Source organism: Pundamilia nyererei, unplaced genomic scaffold, assembly GCF_000239375.1.
Source record: "Pundamilia nyererei isolate P.nyererei 1_Seehausen unplaced genomic scaffold, PunNye1.0 scaffold00009, whole genome shotgun sequence".
Classification (NCBI taxonomy): Eukaryota; Metazoa; Chordata; class Actinopteri; order Cichliformes; family Cichlidae; genus Pundamilia; species Pundamilia nyererei.
The window spans coordinates 10,964-32,147 of record NW_005187410.1 but is presented as its reverse complement, the minus strand read 5'-3'; the positions used below and the strand labels follow the sequence as shown (position 1 = coordinate 32,147).

The 21,184-nt window shown below is 37.9% G+C and overlaps 1 protein-coding gene across 2 annotated transcripts in view; it reads left to right on the top strand.

Moving 5' to 3' along the window:
- The window catches only part of htr1fa (5-hydroxytryptamine (serotonin) receptor 1Fa), a 30,440-nt gene extending 11,092 nt beyond the window's left edge, over positions 1 to 19,348 (top strand). For both annotated transcript variants that reach the window (XM_013908324.1, XM_005723244.1), the window contains exons 2-3: positions 16,178 to 16,300; positions 16,704 to 19,348. In XM_013908324.1, the coding sequence (XP_013763778.1) occupies positions 16,705 to 17,904 (1,200 nt within the window). In that variant the 5' untranslated portion in view covers positions 16,178 to 16,300; position 16,704 and the 3' untranslated portion in view covers positions 17,905 to 19,348. The remainder of the gene's footprint in view (positions 1 to 16,177; positions 16,301 to 16,703) is intronic.
- Positions 19,349 to 21,184: the final 1,836 nt, after the last annotated feature.

The following is a 21,184-nucleotide window of genomic DNA, read 5'->3' as shown; positions in this document are numbered from 1 at the left end:
GGATGGATGGATGGATGGATGGATGGACGGACAGTACACAGCTACAGCATGTAGACAATGCTGTGCTAAGCTCTGCATAGTACCAACACACAACCATGTTGAGCACTTCACTAACAGGATGAAAAGACACAATGCTTGGCCAAGTATCTTTCTTTGGAAATCGGGAGTTCCGGTACACAGTGAGGGTGTTGTTCTAGTGGGTCAAGTGAGAAAAGAAATCATGGGAAGCGTCAAAGCACCGACAGTGCCACAGGTTTTTTGGATAACACCTAGATATAGTAGGGATGAGTGCGACTAATTAACTCTACATTTAAATGTTGCTGTTTGACACCAGAAATTCAAGTTGCCAACTGGCATGCTTCTGTAGTACTTTTATGTGGCTGCATATAGTCTGTGTAAGAATATAACTAAGAAACCATTGTTTAACTCGAGTGATTAGACTGGGCTCAGTTTTAAATGTTTTCTGTCGTTTTTTCTGTCTTTTAGGCTAGTCGACTAGTCTATTTATTTTCTTGTTTAACTTCAATAAATTAGTCTCCAGGAACATCCCTAGATGGTAGCTGTTGAACCTAAACAGAACTGTCATAACCAGCTTAACAAATACTGAAAGCCTTTATTGCTTTTACTCAAATGTAAAGAGTCAGATTCAGCAGCGTTATCTTTACTTTACCTGTCTCTCAAGGCATCCATTCCATGTGTCTGCTCCGCTCTTGTGTTTGTGCCACACTGACACACACAGGGAGGGAGAAGATGCAACACCAACACACAAGCATGTTATTTTGAAAAGCATATAATGCAAACATGTTTAAGGACCAAAAATACAGAGACTTTTATGACTCTTTATAGCTAAGGTCAAATAATTGTGATGATTTCACGGTCCATGAGCTTACATTTTTTACATAGTTAAAATTACACAATAATGTAAAAATCTAGGAAGACAGATAAAAGTCAGAGAGATCCAATAAGAGCCATTACACAATACTGAAATTAAAAAACAGTAGAGAAATTTAAAAAAAAATCTAACCCAAGATTAAAAGCTATTCAATGAATGAATAAAACTAGTGATAAAAGTAAATCAAAAGCTAAAACGTAAACATCCTTCCTAAATACATGTCTGCTCAAACAGGCATTTGGGTAATGTTTGTGTACCAGTTCTGGTTTTATGTATTTATGAACTGTAAACCTTGGAGATGCAGGCAGCGCATTCCACTGTTCAGATCCCACAGCCTCAAAAGCTTGATTACCCAGGGTCCTTAGGCAAACTGTGTGACCACATACACAGGAGCTGATGCAGTATTTGCACATAAGGATGAGAATTTTAAACTTGCTCTTGAATGCGACAGGGACCAGTGAAGAGACATACACAGAGAGGTGCTGTAAGACTGTCTGCTTGACCTAGTAGCAGCAAACGACATTGTCCCAAGAAATTGCGCAATCATTGACGTAGAATTTTCTGGCAAACCTCTGTATTATCTGTTGCGAGCTCTAAGAAATTGTGTGGCACCTGTTTATTGACAGCATTAAAGAACTTGAGCCTTTATGAACTCTAAGCTTTATAAGGTTTTCCCCTTAAGGAAAAGGTAAATATAATCAAAGTGGTATCATATTGTAAAACTCTCTACAACATGTCTCAAGGCCAGCAAACATAAAGACAATAACTGAGCTCTGCTAGACATTATGAGATAATTAGGAGGTGTGAAGTTTAAAAAATGCATAGCAAACCCCAGATTTTTAAGATAAGAAATAAACCAGTATATACCTTTGCCTGACACGCTAACCAGTTGCAAACTTCATAATCAGGAGTGAAATGCAGAGGTCAGGTAGCATTAACACAGAACAATCACGCGGATAAGAGGATATTAAATGATCATTTAAATTCTCAGAAGAGCAGCTACAGAGCTCTCATGAGGAAAAGTACCTTTTTTCCAAAAGCCAGGCTGAATATCATCATAAATATTGTGCCTGTCTGTAGCTGGCTATAGTTCAAGGACACAGCAGGGTCTAAGCAAGGCTACTACTTAAGTAAAATAGGGGTAGGTAAATCCTGACAATGAAGGCTTAATTACTGCTACTCTAGCAGGGCCAACACTGACAAAACTTTTAACAGAGGACAGTATTAGTAGAAGATGACTTCATTTTGCTAATCAATGGCATCAGAGCTTGAAAGCTGATAAGTTGAAATAAATTCTGAACAGTCAGAGATGAAGCTGATACGTCACACGACGAATACTGCTCCTCATAACCATAACATTATCAAGAAAAGAGTAAAGAACTTATTATAGCCATGGACAGAGAAGCATTGTAGAGAAGAGTGGGGTGATGAAACAATGTTATTGATAGCATCAAATTCAATCTTTAGATTTCTTTTATGATGCATTCAATAACTGTAAGTGCTCGGGTCAGAAACGCTTCTGTCTAAGACAGCCGACAGCATCTGTCCTCGGAAGAAAAACATTGCAAAGACATTTAGTCCTGGTTTTTAGTAGTTTTAGCCACACTGTCCTGCAGAATTGAACAATCTTCATTAAAAGTTTATTGCTTTGTGAATTGGGGACCCAGACAGGAGTAAAGGGGTACAGCATTTTAGTAGAGCCTTGAATGGTATGTACTGCAAGTTATGCAGCTTAAAGGGATTTTCAGTGCTGTTCATCCAGGCACCAGCAGTCTGAATACAAATTTCTAATTGGCTTTTCCCTAGCGGTTTTCTTCAGTTCAGGTTGAAACATCCTCCACTTAAAAGGTCAAATAATTCCCTCTGCTTGTAGTTCAATTTCAGCTCATTTTCACCACTGGGAACACAAGTTGTGTGTCAGTTCAGGATTTCTTCATTGAGGACAAACCTGTTAAATAAATCACGAAGTTTTGATTTATTAAAAAAGAAAATCAGGAGTGTTTTCTGTGATGTTACCAAAACAATGTGGCTTAAATTAGTATCCAGCTGAGTCACATTGGTGAGATTGTTTTCAAACTAAATTCATCCATCCAATCCCTTAACTGCTCGTTCAGTTTACATGGTTACAGAGCCTCTGGAGCATATCCCAGTTGTTATGTGGCGAGGAGGGGTACACCCTGGACAGATCACTGATGCAAGGGTGTTTGAAATGATTTTGATTGTGATCCGATTGTGCAGCTTTTGTCCTTTACTCTTCCAGTGAGAATTGGCAGTGACCTCATCGATCCGTTCTAGCAACTTCCAGAGCTGTTAACTTTGTATGTGTGGGAGGGTTGTAGATGCAGGAAAGTAAAATAATGTTGCATTATCATTTGTGTGTTTAGGTGTTTGTGAGTTACACTGTAACTGTGAGTATTGTTGCTTATGAAATGTGCATACTTCAGAGTAAGGATCAAAAAGCACAATGGATTTGTGTGCTGTCGGTGCGTCTCAGGCTCAAAACATGCATACCAAGATTTGCTAAGCTTTTATTTTGATTGCTCTGTACCGATGTACTCGAGCATCCTGATGTCAAAATTGGTCAGAGAATTTATCTCGGCAATTCATTTGTTATGACATGAAAGCTTAAACATAATGTATTGGTAGGACTGTAATGGCAAGACACTTTTTTAAAATACATGATATTTCTGTTTTTGCAACTCTCTACTGCAAATTCTGCAGCCCACAGTGACCGATGTGACAATCTCAAAAAGTTTAATTTACATAAATGTCTGTTAAGTCACTTTTTCCAAATAAGGTAACAAAATTGTAACTGCATCTAAAATTACCATATTTGTCTGTAGGGATGTTTCCATCAAAGGTTTCAGTCCACACACACATTAAAAGGTTTTACCACAGAGGTGTTGTAGATGAGATGGCTCTGCGTGGGTTCTCTCTGGGTATTCTGACTTCCTCCTGCAGTTTAAAGAGAAGCATTTTAGGTAATTGGCTACTCTCATTTGGCTGCATGAATGGTTGTCTGCGTCTCTGTGTTAGCCCTATGACAAATTTGTGACTTGCCCAATGTACCCTTCGTCTTGCCCCATGAAAACTGGAAAAGGGCTCCAGCTCGCCCTGAAAGAAAATGTTTGAACTAGATCTTCAGGTTCTGGTGTATACAAGTTGGTGTAACTCTTCTCTGCATGTCCACTGATGCAAGTGTTTGCTTGGTTGTAATGCCTCTAAAGGGCTGGTCAGAGCAGGGAAATTTGTGGAAATGTACGGATGGAAAAACAAACTGATTTTCAATATGGCATAATCATGTGACATCTGAGGTGCAGAACAGGAGTGTAGTCCTTTTTTCATTTTTGATTGGAAGATCAGAGATAATTAGAAACAAAAAAGAAGCAGTGACACTGAGCCATTAATGTTGAACTGCAGGTCACAGTTATTCAAAACTGATGATACTGAAAACTGATATAATAAAATGACTTTCTGACCTTATTAAAGCTTCCTTTTTTTCCTGACCCCAAACATTTTGTTTTTACTAACAGCAACTATCAAATTAGTCATTTTCACTGAGAACAGAAATCTTTAAATTCAGTTTGCATTGCACTGGATAAAATACTGTAGATGTAAAACTTGTGTTGACTTTTGGCGTTAGTATGAGTTTAAAATAGAAACGTAGCCAACATCTTATGTTTGTTCCTGGTGTCTACTAGAGTATAGCTGTTCAAGAAGTCCTGATTTATCTCATTCTGGGCCTCTGTGCGGCCCCCTCAGTTCACCCACTGTATTAAAGAAGCTATTTTAGCTGCTATGTGTTTAAGGCCACCCTCCCTTCAAGCCAGTGTTCTTCTAACTGGTTGTTTTGTTAGAAAATTGTTTGAATAACAGGTGGGTGTGACCACAGATCAAAATAAAGTAAAATAAAAAGGGCATTTAGATCACTCTGGGGTGTAGGCTTTAGGCTTTACAAGGGACTGACTAATCTCTGTATTTGAATCTTCATCTTTTTTAATATCCGTATCCATCATTACACCGGTGAAAATCATTAAAGGCAAAAGTAATCTAATCTTGTGTCACAAAAGTTTAAGCTGTATCCAGAATTGTTTTTTATATTACGTCTGAGTGTGGCGTGAAGCACAGTGTACTGTAGTACTGGTGTAAACTTCTTATTTCTGTGTAGATTTGAATGTAGAAGCCCAGAAACAATTACCAGTGATGTGCTCTCTGGTAAATCCAAAGTAGACTTTAATAAGCAGTAAAAGAAGTAGTAAAAGACAAGGATATAAAATGTATTCTGATAAGCTTTGTTTTCTGTAACTTCAAAGTTTGCCTACGCATCATGAACTGATTAAATACAGCAGGAAGTGCATGTGTGTCTATAAACCAATTGCTTGCTGCTGTGAGTAGACGTGAGATTCATCATTTTAAAAAAAAAGAAAAAAAAAGAGATTCATCACATTCTTTTAAATATTTTAGCATTTAGTTGAAAACAAGACAAATAAAAAGATTCTATTGCCCTCTTAGAAATATTGTTACTTAATCTTATTACGTTCCTACATTTGATATGACACCCTTCAGTCTGCAGGAAAGCCTCCTCCCACTAAAGCAGTTTAGAGCACAGTGATAGTCTCGCAATAGAACTTTGTCAGTATTTGGGGGGGAAAGTAAATCTCTGCCCTTGTTAATTCATGAATCAGCTGTGATGAGACACATTTTTTGGAAAGCTGGGTTCAGTTTCACTAGCTACACCCAGGCCTGATTACTGCTAGACATGTGGATAATGAAATCACTTAAAAACAAGTTGTTCTGACAAAGTGAAATAGACTAAAAGATCTCAAATAGGAACAATCAACACTCTAAAGAAACAACTGAGAAAACAAGGTTATTGGCTATCAGTCTGAAAAGGGTTACAAAGGGTTTCTAAGGCTTTGGTACACCAGCAAACAGCTGTGAGAGCCATTTTCCACAAGTGGAGAAAACTTGAAACAGTGATTAACCTTCCCAAGATTGGCTAGACCAAGATTACTCCAAGAGCAAATCAACAACTTATCAAGGTCACAAAAGAACTACAGAAATTAAGGACTCACTTCTCTAAGTTACGGTCTGTTTATTTCACCAATAAAAAAGAGACTTGGCAAAAACCCATAGGAGAGCTCAAAGGGAAAAGGCACTGTTTAACCAAAAAGAGCAGAAAGGCTTATCTCACACTTGCCAAAAAACATCTTGATTATTCCCAAAACTTTTGTGAAAATATTCCATGGACTCATGAGACAAAACTTTGTGAGTCCCATTACATCTGACATTAAACTAACACATCGTTTTATAAAAACAGCATCATACCAATGGTCAAACATGGAGGTAGTGTGATGGTATGGGGAAATTCTGAAATTCCAAAAAGAAAATCCCCCAGTTATGCAGCAGGACAATGATCCAGAGTACACCAGTCCACCAAACAAAATAGAGGTTTTGGAGTGGCCTAGTCAAAAGTGGCATAAATGCCTTTGAGATTCTTTGGCATAACTTAAACGGGCCATTCATGTTTGAAAACCCTGCAGTATGGCTGAATTAAAACAATTCTGCAAAAGGAGAGTGGGCAAAAATTCCTCCACAGAGATATAAAAAACTCATTGCCAACTACTGCAAATGCCTGATTTTACGTTTTTGCTGCCAAGGTGGGAAGAACCAGTTGTTAGGTTTAGGGGGCAAACCCCTTTTTCCCCCCACATAGGGCGATTTAAGTTTGGATAGATTTAATTAAATCAACATTTAGAAACTGCATTTTGTATTTGCCTGTGTTATCTTTGTATAATATTGAAACTTGTTTGATGATCAGAAACATAAGTGTGTCATGTGTAAAAATATTTTTCAAAAACTGCAAAAAGAAAGAGAGTGATAAGAAAAGGCTCAAATACATTTACACAGAGCCATATATGAAGTATTTTCACAGATTCACTTTGCAGCATGACAAAAATACAGCCAGAGCCACAGAGAACAAGCAGGGGAAGAGTGAGGAGTCCTGTACCAGATGGTGTGACTCCCACAGGGCCCTGATCTCCACATTACCTAGTCAGTATGGCATTAAATTAAAAGAAACTGAGGCAGGATAAATCCACAGAAGAACTGTGTTAATTGTGTTGTCAAGTATTGAGAGAAACTATTGCGATTTTAAAGGCAAAGCGGGGTCACAATAAATATTCATTTGTTGAGGTTTTTACTAATGTATGTAAATAGAAGAGCCATTATACAATACATTTAAATTTCATTGTATATTTTACACAAGTACATATCCACAATTGATTTCCCATATTACAAATTTAACACTGTTTTTTATACAAGTGCCATTTCCAGCAAAAGCAATACTTAAAACTCCAAAAGTAATCAAATTAAAAATTAGCAAAAGTCTCCTCAAATTACACCCAATTTAGTTAGTACTCAGCAGAAATTAACCCTAGTAATTCACCACTCAAAACTCTGGAGACGGCAAGAATATGTGATTAAATATTGTAGTTTTTTTCCCTGACTTGCTTGAAAATTTGTTTTGAAAGCTTAACACCTTAGAGTTATATTATTAATCATAGTAATTTTTGAACCCCCTACAGCTATGTCAGCCTTTTGATACTGTATTCAGATTTTAAAGCTGCATACAAAAGAATTCAAAGCTTTTTTTCACCTTGCAGTCTCAAATCACTCGTCTGTTTTCAACAGTGAAGAACATGCAGTTTGAGTCAGCAGGATGGAAGTTTCAGTAATTTCATGTGTTTCTGACAGTATATTACTAATACACACATCAATCTCTCAAGAAATGTGTCTATAATACTCATGTATAAAGTGTACAAATAATTTTACATTTATTTATCCACTTCTGGTACTTCAGTAATAGATTGTAATAGATCTCTTGATTGATTGATTGATTGAATCTTTATTTTGAACATGTTGAAAAAGTATAAAAAAAAATAGAATTAAAAGAGACAAATGAACAAAGCAAATCTCTTTAATTAGGAGTTAATTCTTGATCTATAGGAAAAACAATAATCTTATTGAAATGATTGGTCAGTTTTCAAACCAATTCTCATGTTGTCAAAAATGTAGTTTCCATATTTTTAGTTGTGCTGTTGTATTAATGTACATTTGAAATAAAAAAGTCAATGCCTTTAATTTAAAAAAAAATTAAATAATCAGTATGAAACAAGTCAAGACTGCCATTGTTAGAAAAAGGACAACATATCTTTAAATAACTTACTTCCACATGAACACTTTTTTCTCAAAGACTTCCCATCACTTTAGCCATTTGCTTCCAATCTCCCACCCGGTCCATTTAAACTGTGTTGTGTTAGAAGGTAACTCTTGCAGAATTAATGAACACCGGCGGAGGATATTAGCTCCTGCTGGTTTGAGGAACTATGAATGAGTTGCACTTGGATTCATTTCATTTGGCTGATTATGCAGTATTACAGCTACTTATTAATTATCTAAATATAGATATAGATTCAGTATGCAGATGTGGCAAAGTGTTCACAAATTCATAAGCACTCTTTAAAAGCTCTATGCTGAATTTCTCACCAAATTAGCTGTGCAGTGCAGAAAATGGCATGAGAGATCTTAGAAAAGGCTCACCCCCACCAGGATTCAAAATAAAAGCCTTACATGGTGTTTTACTCAAGGGTATAGGCAGGAACTGAGGTGGTGAAATTGTAGACTGATTAACTGTGGCTGTAAACTTAAACACAAACAAAATGTGTTTAACCTCTTTAACCATTAGGACTGTGCAACATTGATCGTCCCGACAACGATATATAATGACAAAAAAAAACACATTTTCTGTAAATTCGGTGAATCTTGGGCAACTTGACTTGCGTGAAGTGTTTTCAGCTGGGCGTCTTGTACCTGGAGTTTAGTGTTACATACGTTGAAACAGCAAAAATTTTCTTTGTGAGTATTTATTTCACGGCGTGCTTCGGAAAAAAGCCTGTTCTACGGGGGTTAGCACCTGATGACTCTTTTTAGCTTCTCATCCGTAAACACTCTGCATACTATTTCACGTGATTACGTTTATTTTGAAAAATCTCAACAGAATCTATTGTGAAAGGTTTATGTGGAAAATAAAGATGCGGACGGCGGAGCCACGCAATGGATTTACTGTCATTGTTGCTAACGACAACGCATTAAAAACAGTCGCTTGTCCGTCCGTAGTGTGGTTATATTAAATATAAGAAAAAGAGAGAACTTCAAGAAATTCTACAGTGACCATCAAAACGATGAAAAAATATTGCCGTAAACAGTTTATTTTGCAACACCACAAAACAAACGGTAGCGTAATATGAAATGATAGACGTTTCTATATCGTCATCCGATATATATCGTTATATCAAACAGCCCTATTAACCATGCTGACTAACTTTAAATTTATCTGGCCTTTCATTTAAAATATTTTTTTCAAGGCTTAAATAACTAAAAAAAAAAAGTCATTTAAGTCACATAAATTTTAAAATTGTGTACTGCAATAAAATATCATAATAATATGTATTTTTTAAATGTACAAAGAAGCCAAGTAGTACTAAGTCTTCTGCAGTTTGTAAATATAATCAGCACATATCATGTTTAGGATCAAGAGCTGGTGAGACGAAAGTTATCACACTTCTGTTATCAGTTAAACATTAACAATCACAGTGCTGTACTTTCCACTCTAAATGCAATTAAACCAGAAAAAAAATGTTTAACTGCTTGCATATTCTTTGAGAGTTTTCTAATCTTGCTTTTCTCCACAGCGTGATAAGTGAAATAAGAATAACTTTTTTCCTTTTTTGTCGTAACTACTCACCAGTAATGTTTACTTTTTCAATCAATGCTCTCATCAGCTCAAATAACATTTGGCTCTTCAGCTGTAAATTGATGAGAGATAAGCACTCTTGTTTCCTGGCAGTAGCTGTAGGCAAATCCACTCACTGGCCACTTCATTAGAACCTCACCAGCATTGTGCTGGATGCCTGTTTGTCTTCAGAAATGCATTAATCCTTTGGGGCACATATTCAACAAGGTGCTGGAAACTTTCCTCAAAGATTTTGGTCCATATTGACATCATAGCATCACACGGTTGCTGCAGATTTATTGGCTCCACATCCACGATGCAAATCTGTTCTACCACATCCCAAAGTTGCTCATTTAGATTTCTGATCTGTTGATGGTGGGCCAAAAAACACTTTTGAGTTTATTCAAGTTTTGTGAAATTGCACAAGTTTTCCTGCTGAGAGCAGCCATTGGAAGATGGGTATGACGTGGAGAATAAGGCATGCACATCGTCAGTCAGCAACAAAACTGTAGACTGTAGCATTTAACTGATACTCAGCTGGTATGAAGGAAGTGTGGCAAGAAAATGTTCCCCACATCGTTCCACCACCACAAACCTAAACCACTGATTCAAGGAAGGATGGATCCATGCTTTTGTCTTAAATTCTGACTCTAAGATTCAAATTTCACATGATACATTAGAACAGACAACATTTTTTCTGTCTTACATTGTAAATTTTTAGTAAATCTATGTAAATTTTAGCCTCAGGCTTTGTGTTCTCAATAGTAATGCGAGCCACCCAGTGTCGTCTGAATTAAATCTGCTTCGAGGGTGGATGTGTTGTATGTTCTGCATATTTTGGTTTTAACAATGAGCTACAGTTGCCTTCCTGTCATCTTGGAGCAGACTGGCCATTCTTTTCCGACCTCTGGTGTCAATAAGGCATTTTGGCCTGCAGCTCACAGGACATTATCTCTTTTTTTGCACCATTCTCTGCGAACTGTAGAGATGGTTGTGTGGAAAAAATCCTAGTGGATTAGCACTTTCTGAAATGCTCAGAGCAGCGCTACTGGCACTAACACCAACAACCATGCCATGTTCAAAATCCCCATTCTTCCTCATTTTGATTCTCAATTTGACCTTCTGCAGGTCGTCTTGAGCATATCTACATACCAAAATGTTGATGCCATATGATTAGTTGATCAATGAGCAGTTGAACAGGCGTACCTAACAAAGCCGCCATTAAGTTTAGATTTCTCTGAAGTAAATACTAGTGTCAGTCTTCAGTTTCTGACATTAAATCTAGGAAAAGAAGTATTATCCCCCACTTGCTCTCCTGTTTACTTCCTGTCATTGTATTAATGAAGTGCTCAATTTGGGTATGTCATACACTGTATTTGCTTTACCTCATAAACTAATAACGGTGACAGACTCACCTAATTGTCTCCTTCAGTAGCGTTCTAATTCAGATAAGGACACTAAGGAGGAGCGTTGGGCAGACAAGGTTGTGTTGCCAGGATGTTCAGTGATGCTGACAGGAAAATGCTGTAAATTGTCATGAGGCTTTGTGTCGCTCCCCCACGCTCAGATGTTTGTGTAGTTGTTTTGTAGTATCTTTGTGAGCGGAAGATACTGGAAACATTTTAAACATTTGTTGTGCACTTTCTTCACCCCCAATAAAACGTGCTACTAGCCATGTTGTCTTCAAAGGGACTGAATCTCCTGAAATGGATTACATTCATTCACAATAAACTGTAACTGACAGATACAGGTAGAAATGACCCATTCATTTTTAACTAAGTGCAGACAATGTTGGCATTTATTGCTACAAATACTTCTTCAGGTTCCTATGATTAGGTAGCAATCTTGCCCTTTAGGGCAGAGAGTGTATATGGCCTAAGTAGGGGCTGGTCTACAACTAGTTTTGCCTGTTTGGGTTCCTATAAGGAAAGTCTGTAGGTAACAAATTGTGAAATTTGGAGCATGCCTGTGCCCCCCATTGTAGGGCTAGAATGTGTAGTACATTTAACCGTCTGTGTGCAGACCAAGTGGCCCCACATGGGCCCCAAGCTGCCATATTTAGTTGATATGGATGCTCAACAAAGTATTTCAGGGTTATTCTAAAATGTATATATAAAAGGAAGTCCATAATATACACTTTAACTTCCAAGCCAACACTTCAGAAGTTGAACCTGATCACATAATATATTTCACATATCACATATATATTCACACATACACTTAGACGTGAGTGTGTGAATTATATTTGCAAGGTCATATGTTCATGAATTGTCCAATGAAGGAGAAGGAGTAGATATATGAGGTAATATCACAAATTATTGTACCTAGCGGTGTATTTTGTTTGTGTTTCTAAAAAAAAATGTGTGGAGGTGATCTGTAACAGTGAACACCAAATAACCAATACTGCATTACCTGCCAAATGAAATGAAAACAACAGCAACAAATGCACTACAGCAGCTATATTTGCCTCTGGTGAGTGCTGAACCAGTTCCATCAAATTAAGTCCTCAGTGGGCATCTTGCCAGGTAATACATCTATCTCCATGAAGCAGGTAGGGAGAGCTGCCGGTGACATGGTGTGTATCCGCTTGTGTACAGAAACCCACGAGACACATGGAGGACACAGGTCAGTGAGCGAGAACACTGCTGTAAAATAGAGATGACATCAATTTAGTGTACTCAAAAAAAAAAAAAATTAAATAAAATCAATGAATTAGATCACATTAGTAGCTGGCACAAAATGTCCTTTAGTCTTTTTCACTGTTATCCTGAATGTTACACTTTTTTTACTGGTATTCTTTTATCTAAATAAAAAAGTCTCGTCACTTGATTAAAAATAAGGCTAGAGCTGTTTAGTTTAGTTCAATGCCCTAAGCTATACAGGCTGTGCCCAGCAATGCTGTCCAAAGTCTGCCGGGATGGCCCCGCCCCACACCTTAGTAAGTTACTTTATCATTATAATGTTGTAGTGGAAAGTATTTTTCTGTCCCAGAATGCAGAATTAATCTTTTAATTTTACGTTTATTCAACTTAGAAACAAATAAACAAACAGCAATAAAAGCAGTAATTAATCTCCTTAAACAGTTTCCTTTGCAGCGTTACTTCTGGCTAACTCTGTCATTTACCTCAACCCCAAAATTAAACAGATACAGAACAAGAAAATAAATAAACAGACAGATACTGCTCTGCCCTCATAGTGATTTATTTAGCATCTTTCCAGAGCTGTCAGTCACACAATCTGGTTTTTCACAACTCTCATCCTTCACAACAACGCTTGGCAGCTTGATGTCCAGCCTGGGCCAAACTGTGTTTTAGAGATTGTAATCCACATGGTAAATGCAGCTTCCATGAAGCTGTAAGAAGAAAACAGAGAGAGAGTGAGAAGAGAAGGATTGAATGTCAGAGGAATGACACCTTTTTCACTGATTGCCATCCTTAAAAGTTGATGTTTGTGTGTATACATATAGTATACTGCACTGACTGTTTTGGTTTGTAAATGCTTTTACCGTATGTCTTTAAGTATTACTGAAAGACTCTGGTTAAGATTGGATTATACTGATCTCTATGACATCATCTGTGAAAGTTGGAGAACGATTTTAGCGCGTTTCTGCTTTGTCAGCCTCGAGGTGACAAAGCAATCTACATCCTGAATGTAGTAGACTGCAAGAGTACAATAATCTTGGAGCACAGTTTTATATAATAATTGGGTGCTGTGTAAATCGTCCAATATTAGCAAATGTAAAGATCATTAAAAGTAACTTTGCAGTGTTTGGGTCTCTTATATCTTATCGCAACTTATTCATAATATATAGACTGAAAGTAAATAACGAAAATAATGGAGCAACAGGGCAAAAAATGGATTAAAAAGTTACTATGTAATTTTGAAACAATGTGGCTGTGATACAGTAAATTAAGTTCTTTCTGCAGTTTGCTATTTCTACAGTTTGCCAAATTCAAGCAAAGGGACTGGTATTTATTTATTTATTTTTAACAAAGCAGATCAGACTAGATTCATGCTGGCTCACTGGAGCTTATCTTCAGATGACCTCGGACTGAAAGCCTGTCTTATAGAACATTTCAAGGCAAAAGCAGATGTTTTCTTTGTTGCATATAATAACTGGCTGACACTGTTTTTGCATACGTCAACCATTGTGCATGCACACAGAGATGCCCATATTGTATGTCTAAATATAAATTTTTGCAAAGACACTGAAAAAAATAAACAATTTTCAGATGCACAGCTGAAAATATGGCAGTGCTGTAACTCAGAGTGCGACAGAAGTGCAGCGGTAATTATCATTTATCTAACTGAGTAATCTGCATATTAAGTACTGTTAGGGTTTCTTGCAAACTCATCCGTGGGTAAATGGGAAGGAGTGTACAATTGCATCATTAAGCAGAGGAAGGCAATTTCATTGCCATTAAAGACTGATATCAAAGGTGTGAAGGAAGTAGAGACCATCTTGTAATGGGATTATACCAGCTGCGATGCAAGTGAGTTTTTAGACCACCGTTAAAAAAAATATACAGTCATGTGAATAAGAATGTTTCCACAAGACCCTACGCAGTCCTGTGAAAAATTAAGAATACTCTTAATGCTTCCATAGGAATTAAGAAGAGAAGTAGCAGCCAGACTGACAATCAAATGATTAATTAATTAATTAACAAAGGGGAGTGAGCCAAAATTCTTCCACAATGATTGGTTAAAAGACTACTTCACGTTATGGTATGGTATAACCTCTTGACTGCATAGATTCCTGCGAAAATGTTGTTTTTCTCATCACTGTATGTTGATTTACTAGACAAATCTAGTTTATAGGAAAAATATCAAGAGGACAGAGGATGAATTAAGGTTCGTACTAGTGCCTGGGGGTATTAGCTACTCTATATTAAGGAGTCAAATCGCCCACCCATCATTTTTGATATCAGCTACACACCTGTAAAGTTTCATGACTGTGTCTTACACAGTTGTGACAGTTTCATTGGACAAAATCTGTCCATAGTTAATCAGGATTTACTTTCAGTCAGTGTGGCAAAATTTGTTTTCTCAAACTCTGTTCCACCAAAAATGAGGTGTACACAATTTGTCATAAAATAACTATAGTTCACAAGGGGTTTGTGTCAGTGTGCTTTATCAATAGAAATCTGTACTTATCTTATGCAGTAAAACAATAACACTAAGCAGCAGTGGCACAGTCTGACTAAGGGATGGCCAGTGCCCACACCTTGGAGGATGCTGCAGTTGAAGAATACTCATCGCACAAGCCTGCCTCTGCACTGTTCTTAGTGAATTTCACCTATATATTATATCTTTATGGGGATTTCACCTAGATTACATTACAGTATGGCACCAGTAAGAGCTAACTATGGACAAGGTAAAGACACATTTGAAAATATTTTGTGCTAAGTCAGTAAGACTGAGGTATTGTGAACTGAAATCTCTTATCTCATTTACTCATTATATAGTCTTGCCACCCCACTCACCCACCCACAGAGCCCCGGACATACCGCCTGGGAATCGAACAGTCTCAATAGAGACCTGACAGTCAGAGTTTGGCTGCCTCTGCTGATTACCACATTAAGTGAAAGTACTGTACTTCTTGTGTTTCTATAGCAACAGTTTCCACTCTCGTCTTTGGGATACTGAGCAATTGGTGAAGGAGAGCTGCAATGGCAGCCAAATATATGCTTTTTAATTTAATCACAGTGGTTGTTGCTAAATTAATGGCAGACCATTACACATTGGGTACATACCTGCAAATAGGGCTCCATTTGGACTGAAGTTGCTGATCGTGGTTACAACTCTCTGATCATGCTGCTGGTGCTTTTTTATGTTTTATAAAACTTTTTAATCACATTAATTTTAAAAAGCCTTGATAACAACATATACACTAACAAATCATAACATGAAACATAAATTAATCATATTAACAACCAATGAACTGAACCATATTACTGTAGTAATCATTGGTGGTACTGGTGTTGCATGTTTGTACATGATTATGAGTGCTTGATAAGAAGGCAACTTAATTTTTTTAGGTTTGTGAAGGTTCGCTTATTATCCATGAGGCTTGTTCAGTTTTAAAACAAATAGCCTAGAGTCGCAGGTATTTAAACCCTAGTCGGGGGTGTTCCCCTAGAGGGGGTGCTGAGAGTTTCTGACCTAGTATTAATCGCGTGAAATTTGGGTCATTCCCATCATCATTATTGTTCCAGTCCACCATCATGTGAGCTATTAAGATAGGAAAGATGTAAATGGGGGGTTGAAATGCTTAGGAATTGATTGTTAGGTATTGAGAACTACTGTATCCTGGATGACTGAGAACCTACAGATATTTTGTACATGATTGTGTTAAAGTGTAATTCACGGTACTTTTAAAAAGTGCAAAAAAGTGCAGTGTCTTGAAATGTATCTCTACTGTTTTGGGGTCTTTTTCTCTCTCTCAATATTCACCTTTTTCACATTTCCATCTCCCTCTCTTTGTGTCCCAGGTGTTGATGAGTTGATGACTGACAGAAGTGATGTGATAGCAGGTCTGCCAGGTTAGACAGATCAGAGCAGACTGTCTGCTGCACAGTGAACCACCTGGATGCAACACGTTACAGCATAGACAGGTAGGACTGGAGTAATATATATGTAATGAAAGATTTGGCCAGACTTTTGTGGGCAAGGCAGCTGTTTCTCCAAGCTTTCTCAGCCAAGTAATGTTTCAAGACCCTAGCAGACTTTAAAAGCATATTTTTAATTAAAAGAAAACTGACTTAATTCATTTTGACATCTTTAATTTATGAAGTCCAAAAAGTGAGAAAATTGACTGATAGTTCAAAAGAAAAATAATGGTGCAAGTCTTTAAATTCCGTCAGAGATTGTAGCCCTATCGCTTAATAACAATTAATACATGCAGGCAAAAAATAAATTTAGACTTGCGCAGCCTTTCTTGAAAAGGAATTTAGTAAAATACAATTTCCCCTAAGCCCCTTTGATGTCTCACTCTCTTCATTTTCTCTTTGCTTGCAGAATGGATTTCCCCAATTACACTGAAGGGGTGTTTGCCACAAGCAACGTTAGCAGGAATGACTCACTGGAGACCACTGAACTTCCCCCTAGTGAAATCCTGCTTACTATAACTCTGTCTGTGCTGGCCATCCTCACCACATTTTTCAACTGCCTGGTGATAACAGCTATTGCAGTCACTCGCAAGTTGCACCACCCAGCCAACTACCTCATCTGCTCATTAGCAGTGACCGACTTACTGGTGGCTGTGCTGGTCATGCCCTTCAGTATCATCTACATCCAAAAGAAGAGCTGGGTCATGGGTCAGGTGGTGTGTACCTTCTGGTTAAGTGTGGATGTCACCTGCTGCACATGCTCCATTCTGCATCTTGCTGCAATCGCCATTGACCGTTACCGGGCTATCACAGACGCAGTGGAGTACTCTCGCAAACGTACAGGAGCCAGAGCTGGTGCAATGGTGGCAGTGGTGTGGCTCCTGTCCATCCTCATCTCACTCCCTCCTCTACTGTGGCAACACTACAGTGGCAATAATGACCATGAAAATGAGTGCATCATCATCCATCCTCACATGGCCTTCACCCTTTATTCAACACTCGGAGCATTTTATATTCCACTGCTGCTCATCCTCATCCTCTACTATAAAATCTACCTGGCCGCTCAGACCCTATATATGCGGAGGGAGGCTAGCCGGGCTAGCCGTCACTCATGCATGACCAATGGCAGCATGATCCCCTCTACCTATCCTGCTGGAGATGGTGATGCCGATGGCGGGCCTCGAAGTCCTGAGCCTGTAAGCCCACCGGAAAAGTCTTTCTCTGAACCCTCAACAGAGGAAACTCCACGTGAACGGGTCCGTGTGTCCGTAAAGGCCTTTAAGTGCAAGTCACGGCGGCACGAGTCACGCAGTGAATCACGTCGTAGTCAGTTATACCAAGGACCTCGAATCTCGGGCTCACGAGAGCGCAAAGCGGCATCCACGCTGGGGTTGATAATAGGGGCCTTTGTCGTCTGTTGGTTGCCGTTTTTTGTCAAGGAATTGATTGTCAACACCTGCGGTTCTTGCAGTACTTCAGGGGAAATGGCTGACTTCCTGACATGGTTGGGCTACCTTAATTCTCTGATCAACCCTCTGATCTACACCATCTTCAATGAAGACTTCAAAAAAGCCTTCCAAAAACTTGTGAGGTGCAGTCATTACCTCTGATGATTATTTATGCATGATCAAACCTGTACACCATCTATATATGAGAGGAAACAAAATTAATGGCTTCAGGTCAAAAATACTGACTGAATAACTGAGTTATTATGTCTGAAAAAGAATAATTTAAAAGAGCAAAAGGATTGATACTGGAAAAGAAACTTCATCAGCCACTTCAGCAGCCTAAATGGCACCGACTCAGCAATGAGATGGTGCGAGTTCCCAATTGAAAATCAAGTCCTGCTATTTATAGAAGAGCCTGAGACCTCATTGATGTTAATTGGAGTATGTAAAGGGACACTGAGAAAATGTGCCATCACTGACCTTTTTTGAGGCCTGAGTTCTGAGCATTAGTGATCAGCCCCATTTATAGGTCTTGAAATAGCTGACCATTATGTCTGTTTCATCTAATGACCTCCCTTCTGCCGAGTCCACGCTGCTGGCTTAAATATTGGACATGTGTAAAATACCACAGTATACCAAGTTGTTGCTTTTTGTGGCTGTGATGTTATGAAAGGTGACTTGTTTTCTGACTGTTGCAATGATTGTTAGCAGAACTAGTATATATTTAGCCCTGCAAAACATTCCAAAAATATTAAACCTCCATTGATTGATGGTTTGACCTTCTTGTAAGTTAATGGTACAGGTACTGGCTTCATTTACTTGACAGTCTAAAAAGACATGGGAAGATATGGTCTAACTTTCATAAGATGTCAATGCCTGAACTTAACAAATAATATTTTAAATGTTTACAATTAACAGCGTAAAATGTAATTAATATAAAGAAAAAAATTTTAACATCTAGGGCTAAGTCATACCATAAATAACAACAAAATACTGGGGTACCAACATAAACTTGACCCTAAGACTTTTCAAAAGGTCTACTGTTACAAGTTATACAAAGCACTGCCACTTTTATTGATTTTTTTTTCAACATCATTTGATTATTTCCTATGGTATTTATATATTATTTATCTAGTGGAACCAACACCCATCTAGCTTCACTCCCACACCATAGCTAGCATTAGATTAATTGAAGGTGAGAGTCACTGGTGGAGAAATCCTCATTACACTACTCCCACTCAAGTACTTGGAATAGAACTACTATTTCTTTATTGGTTTCAAGAGGGCACATGATATGTTGATGGATGTGGATGAGTCAAGTGTGAGGGTGTACTGTATACCAATGAGATAATATAAGGCATTCCATAAACATTATATAGATCTCTGACAGTATGACCAGTCTGCTGTTTCTTCCTTTGTTTTTCACTGCCTAAATAATCAATAATAAATGGTCCACAGCTGAAATATTTGTTCCTGTTCTTCTCCGAGTTAAGTAATTGTTTAAGGAGAGTGTATCACCATATTCCCTGTATGTATGGAGAAAATGGTAGCAGGAATACCAATGATAAGCTGTATGTGTAAATTAATGTTATTATGCTATATTACATCAGTCTGCTTACTGTTTAATGTGAATAGAGTGGATATTTTCCATATTTTGATTTGATGGTGCCCCCTTGTGGCAAGAAGAAAGACACTCTGATTGGTTAGTACTGTCTTTCAATGCTACAGCAACAAGATTCATGAATCTGAAAATACTGCTCACTTACTCTCATCGGTCAAACAAATAAAAGTAATTAGAAATAAGCATTGCTGTGCAAGTTCTCTCTGTGTCAAATGTTTGTGGATAATGTTTTTACTTACATCATAAACACTGTTCATGTGATGATGAAGACCATGTTTAAATGTTGCCTAAGCATAGGAAAGAACATGTTTAAATGGCATCTTTTCGCACTTGTTTCTTCAAAATTACATGCATTTATGTTCCGGCGTGTGTGTGTGTGTGTGTGTGTGTGTGTGTGTGTGTGTGTGCGTGCGTGTGTGTGTCAGTCAGTGAGGAGTTGCACTGTCTCACTGGGAGAGCTGATAAAGCTAGAATTCCTGCCAGATGGACTACGTTACACTGCAAGTGGGTGTCCCAGTAGAACATCAGGGCATTCCAATTGTCAGTCCCGCCAGTTGTATTCACTTACAAGCACTATAGCATTTTCCTCAAACAGAACCTGTCGCAACAGGTTTGCCCAATTTATTTCAACAGTTTCCACATAAAACTTGTAGACTTGTAGGGTGCAATAACGTACCCCATGTCCATACAGACAAAGGCATTTGAAGTGCTTTTCCCAAAAAGACAAAGGCCACATCTGTTGGTTATGAACAGAGCTTCTTCTAACTATAGCTGCAGCATAACAGGTGCTTCATTAAATAGGGAATACCAGTGCAGGAATAAGGCAGAGACAAGGTATAATATACTCTACTTTCATATCCTATACCTAAGCAAAAAAAGAACTATTATCAGGGGCTTTGGATTAGTGAATTTGCCCACTAATAAGGATATGAACATACTGCGCCTGACCCTCTATGGGCTTTTCTGATGTTAATGTTATTAGCAGTATTTTATTGAACAGCAATACAAGAAACATTGCCCGCCTGTCTGTGTGTGTGAGAGCAACATTGATAGGGCTTTATGGAACACTAAGTTGTTAAAAGGTGTTAAGTAGGGACCATTTATCTTATACTACATAAAATATCTTTTTTGAGAGTTCTTTTAATTTCAAAAGTACAAGTAAATTTGGCATGTTGTAGTACAAAAAGCACGAGTATACACCATAAAGGCTGAATTAAGTTTAGTTACTTTACTTCTAGTATTTTGGTACTGTGCATATTTTATGCCAGATGCCCTTTCTCATGCAATCTCCATCTGGATAATTCATCTGGGCTTGGGACAGGAGCAAGGAGTACACTGACTTGTGCTTCCCAAGCAGCTGCACCATGTGAGGTATAGTTTGAAGACTGTTACACTGACAAAAAGACAGGAGGGCAAGCTGGAGGTGGCACAGCTAAATATGTTAAGATTTTCAATGGGGTTGATTGTGATGGACAGAATTTGAAATGAGTATATCAGAGGGGCAGCTCAGGTGAAGTGGTTTGGAGGAAAAGTTTGAGAGGCAAGGCTGCAATGATTTGGACATGTGCAGAAGAGGGATACTGGATATACTGGACGGAGAAAGGTGGTATGGAAAAGGGTGAAGTGAAGTAAAATTTAAAAAAAAGCAATCAGGATGATTAATAAAGCAGGATTTAGAGACCATACTAACATCATGTTTTTGAAATTAAAAATACTGAAGTTTATGGATCTTATAAAATATAAAACTGCAAAAATTATGTACAAGGCCAGATACAATATGTTACCAGGAAATATACAGAGGATGTTCTATGACAGAGAAGG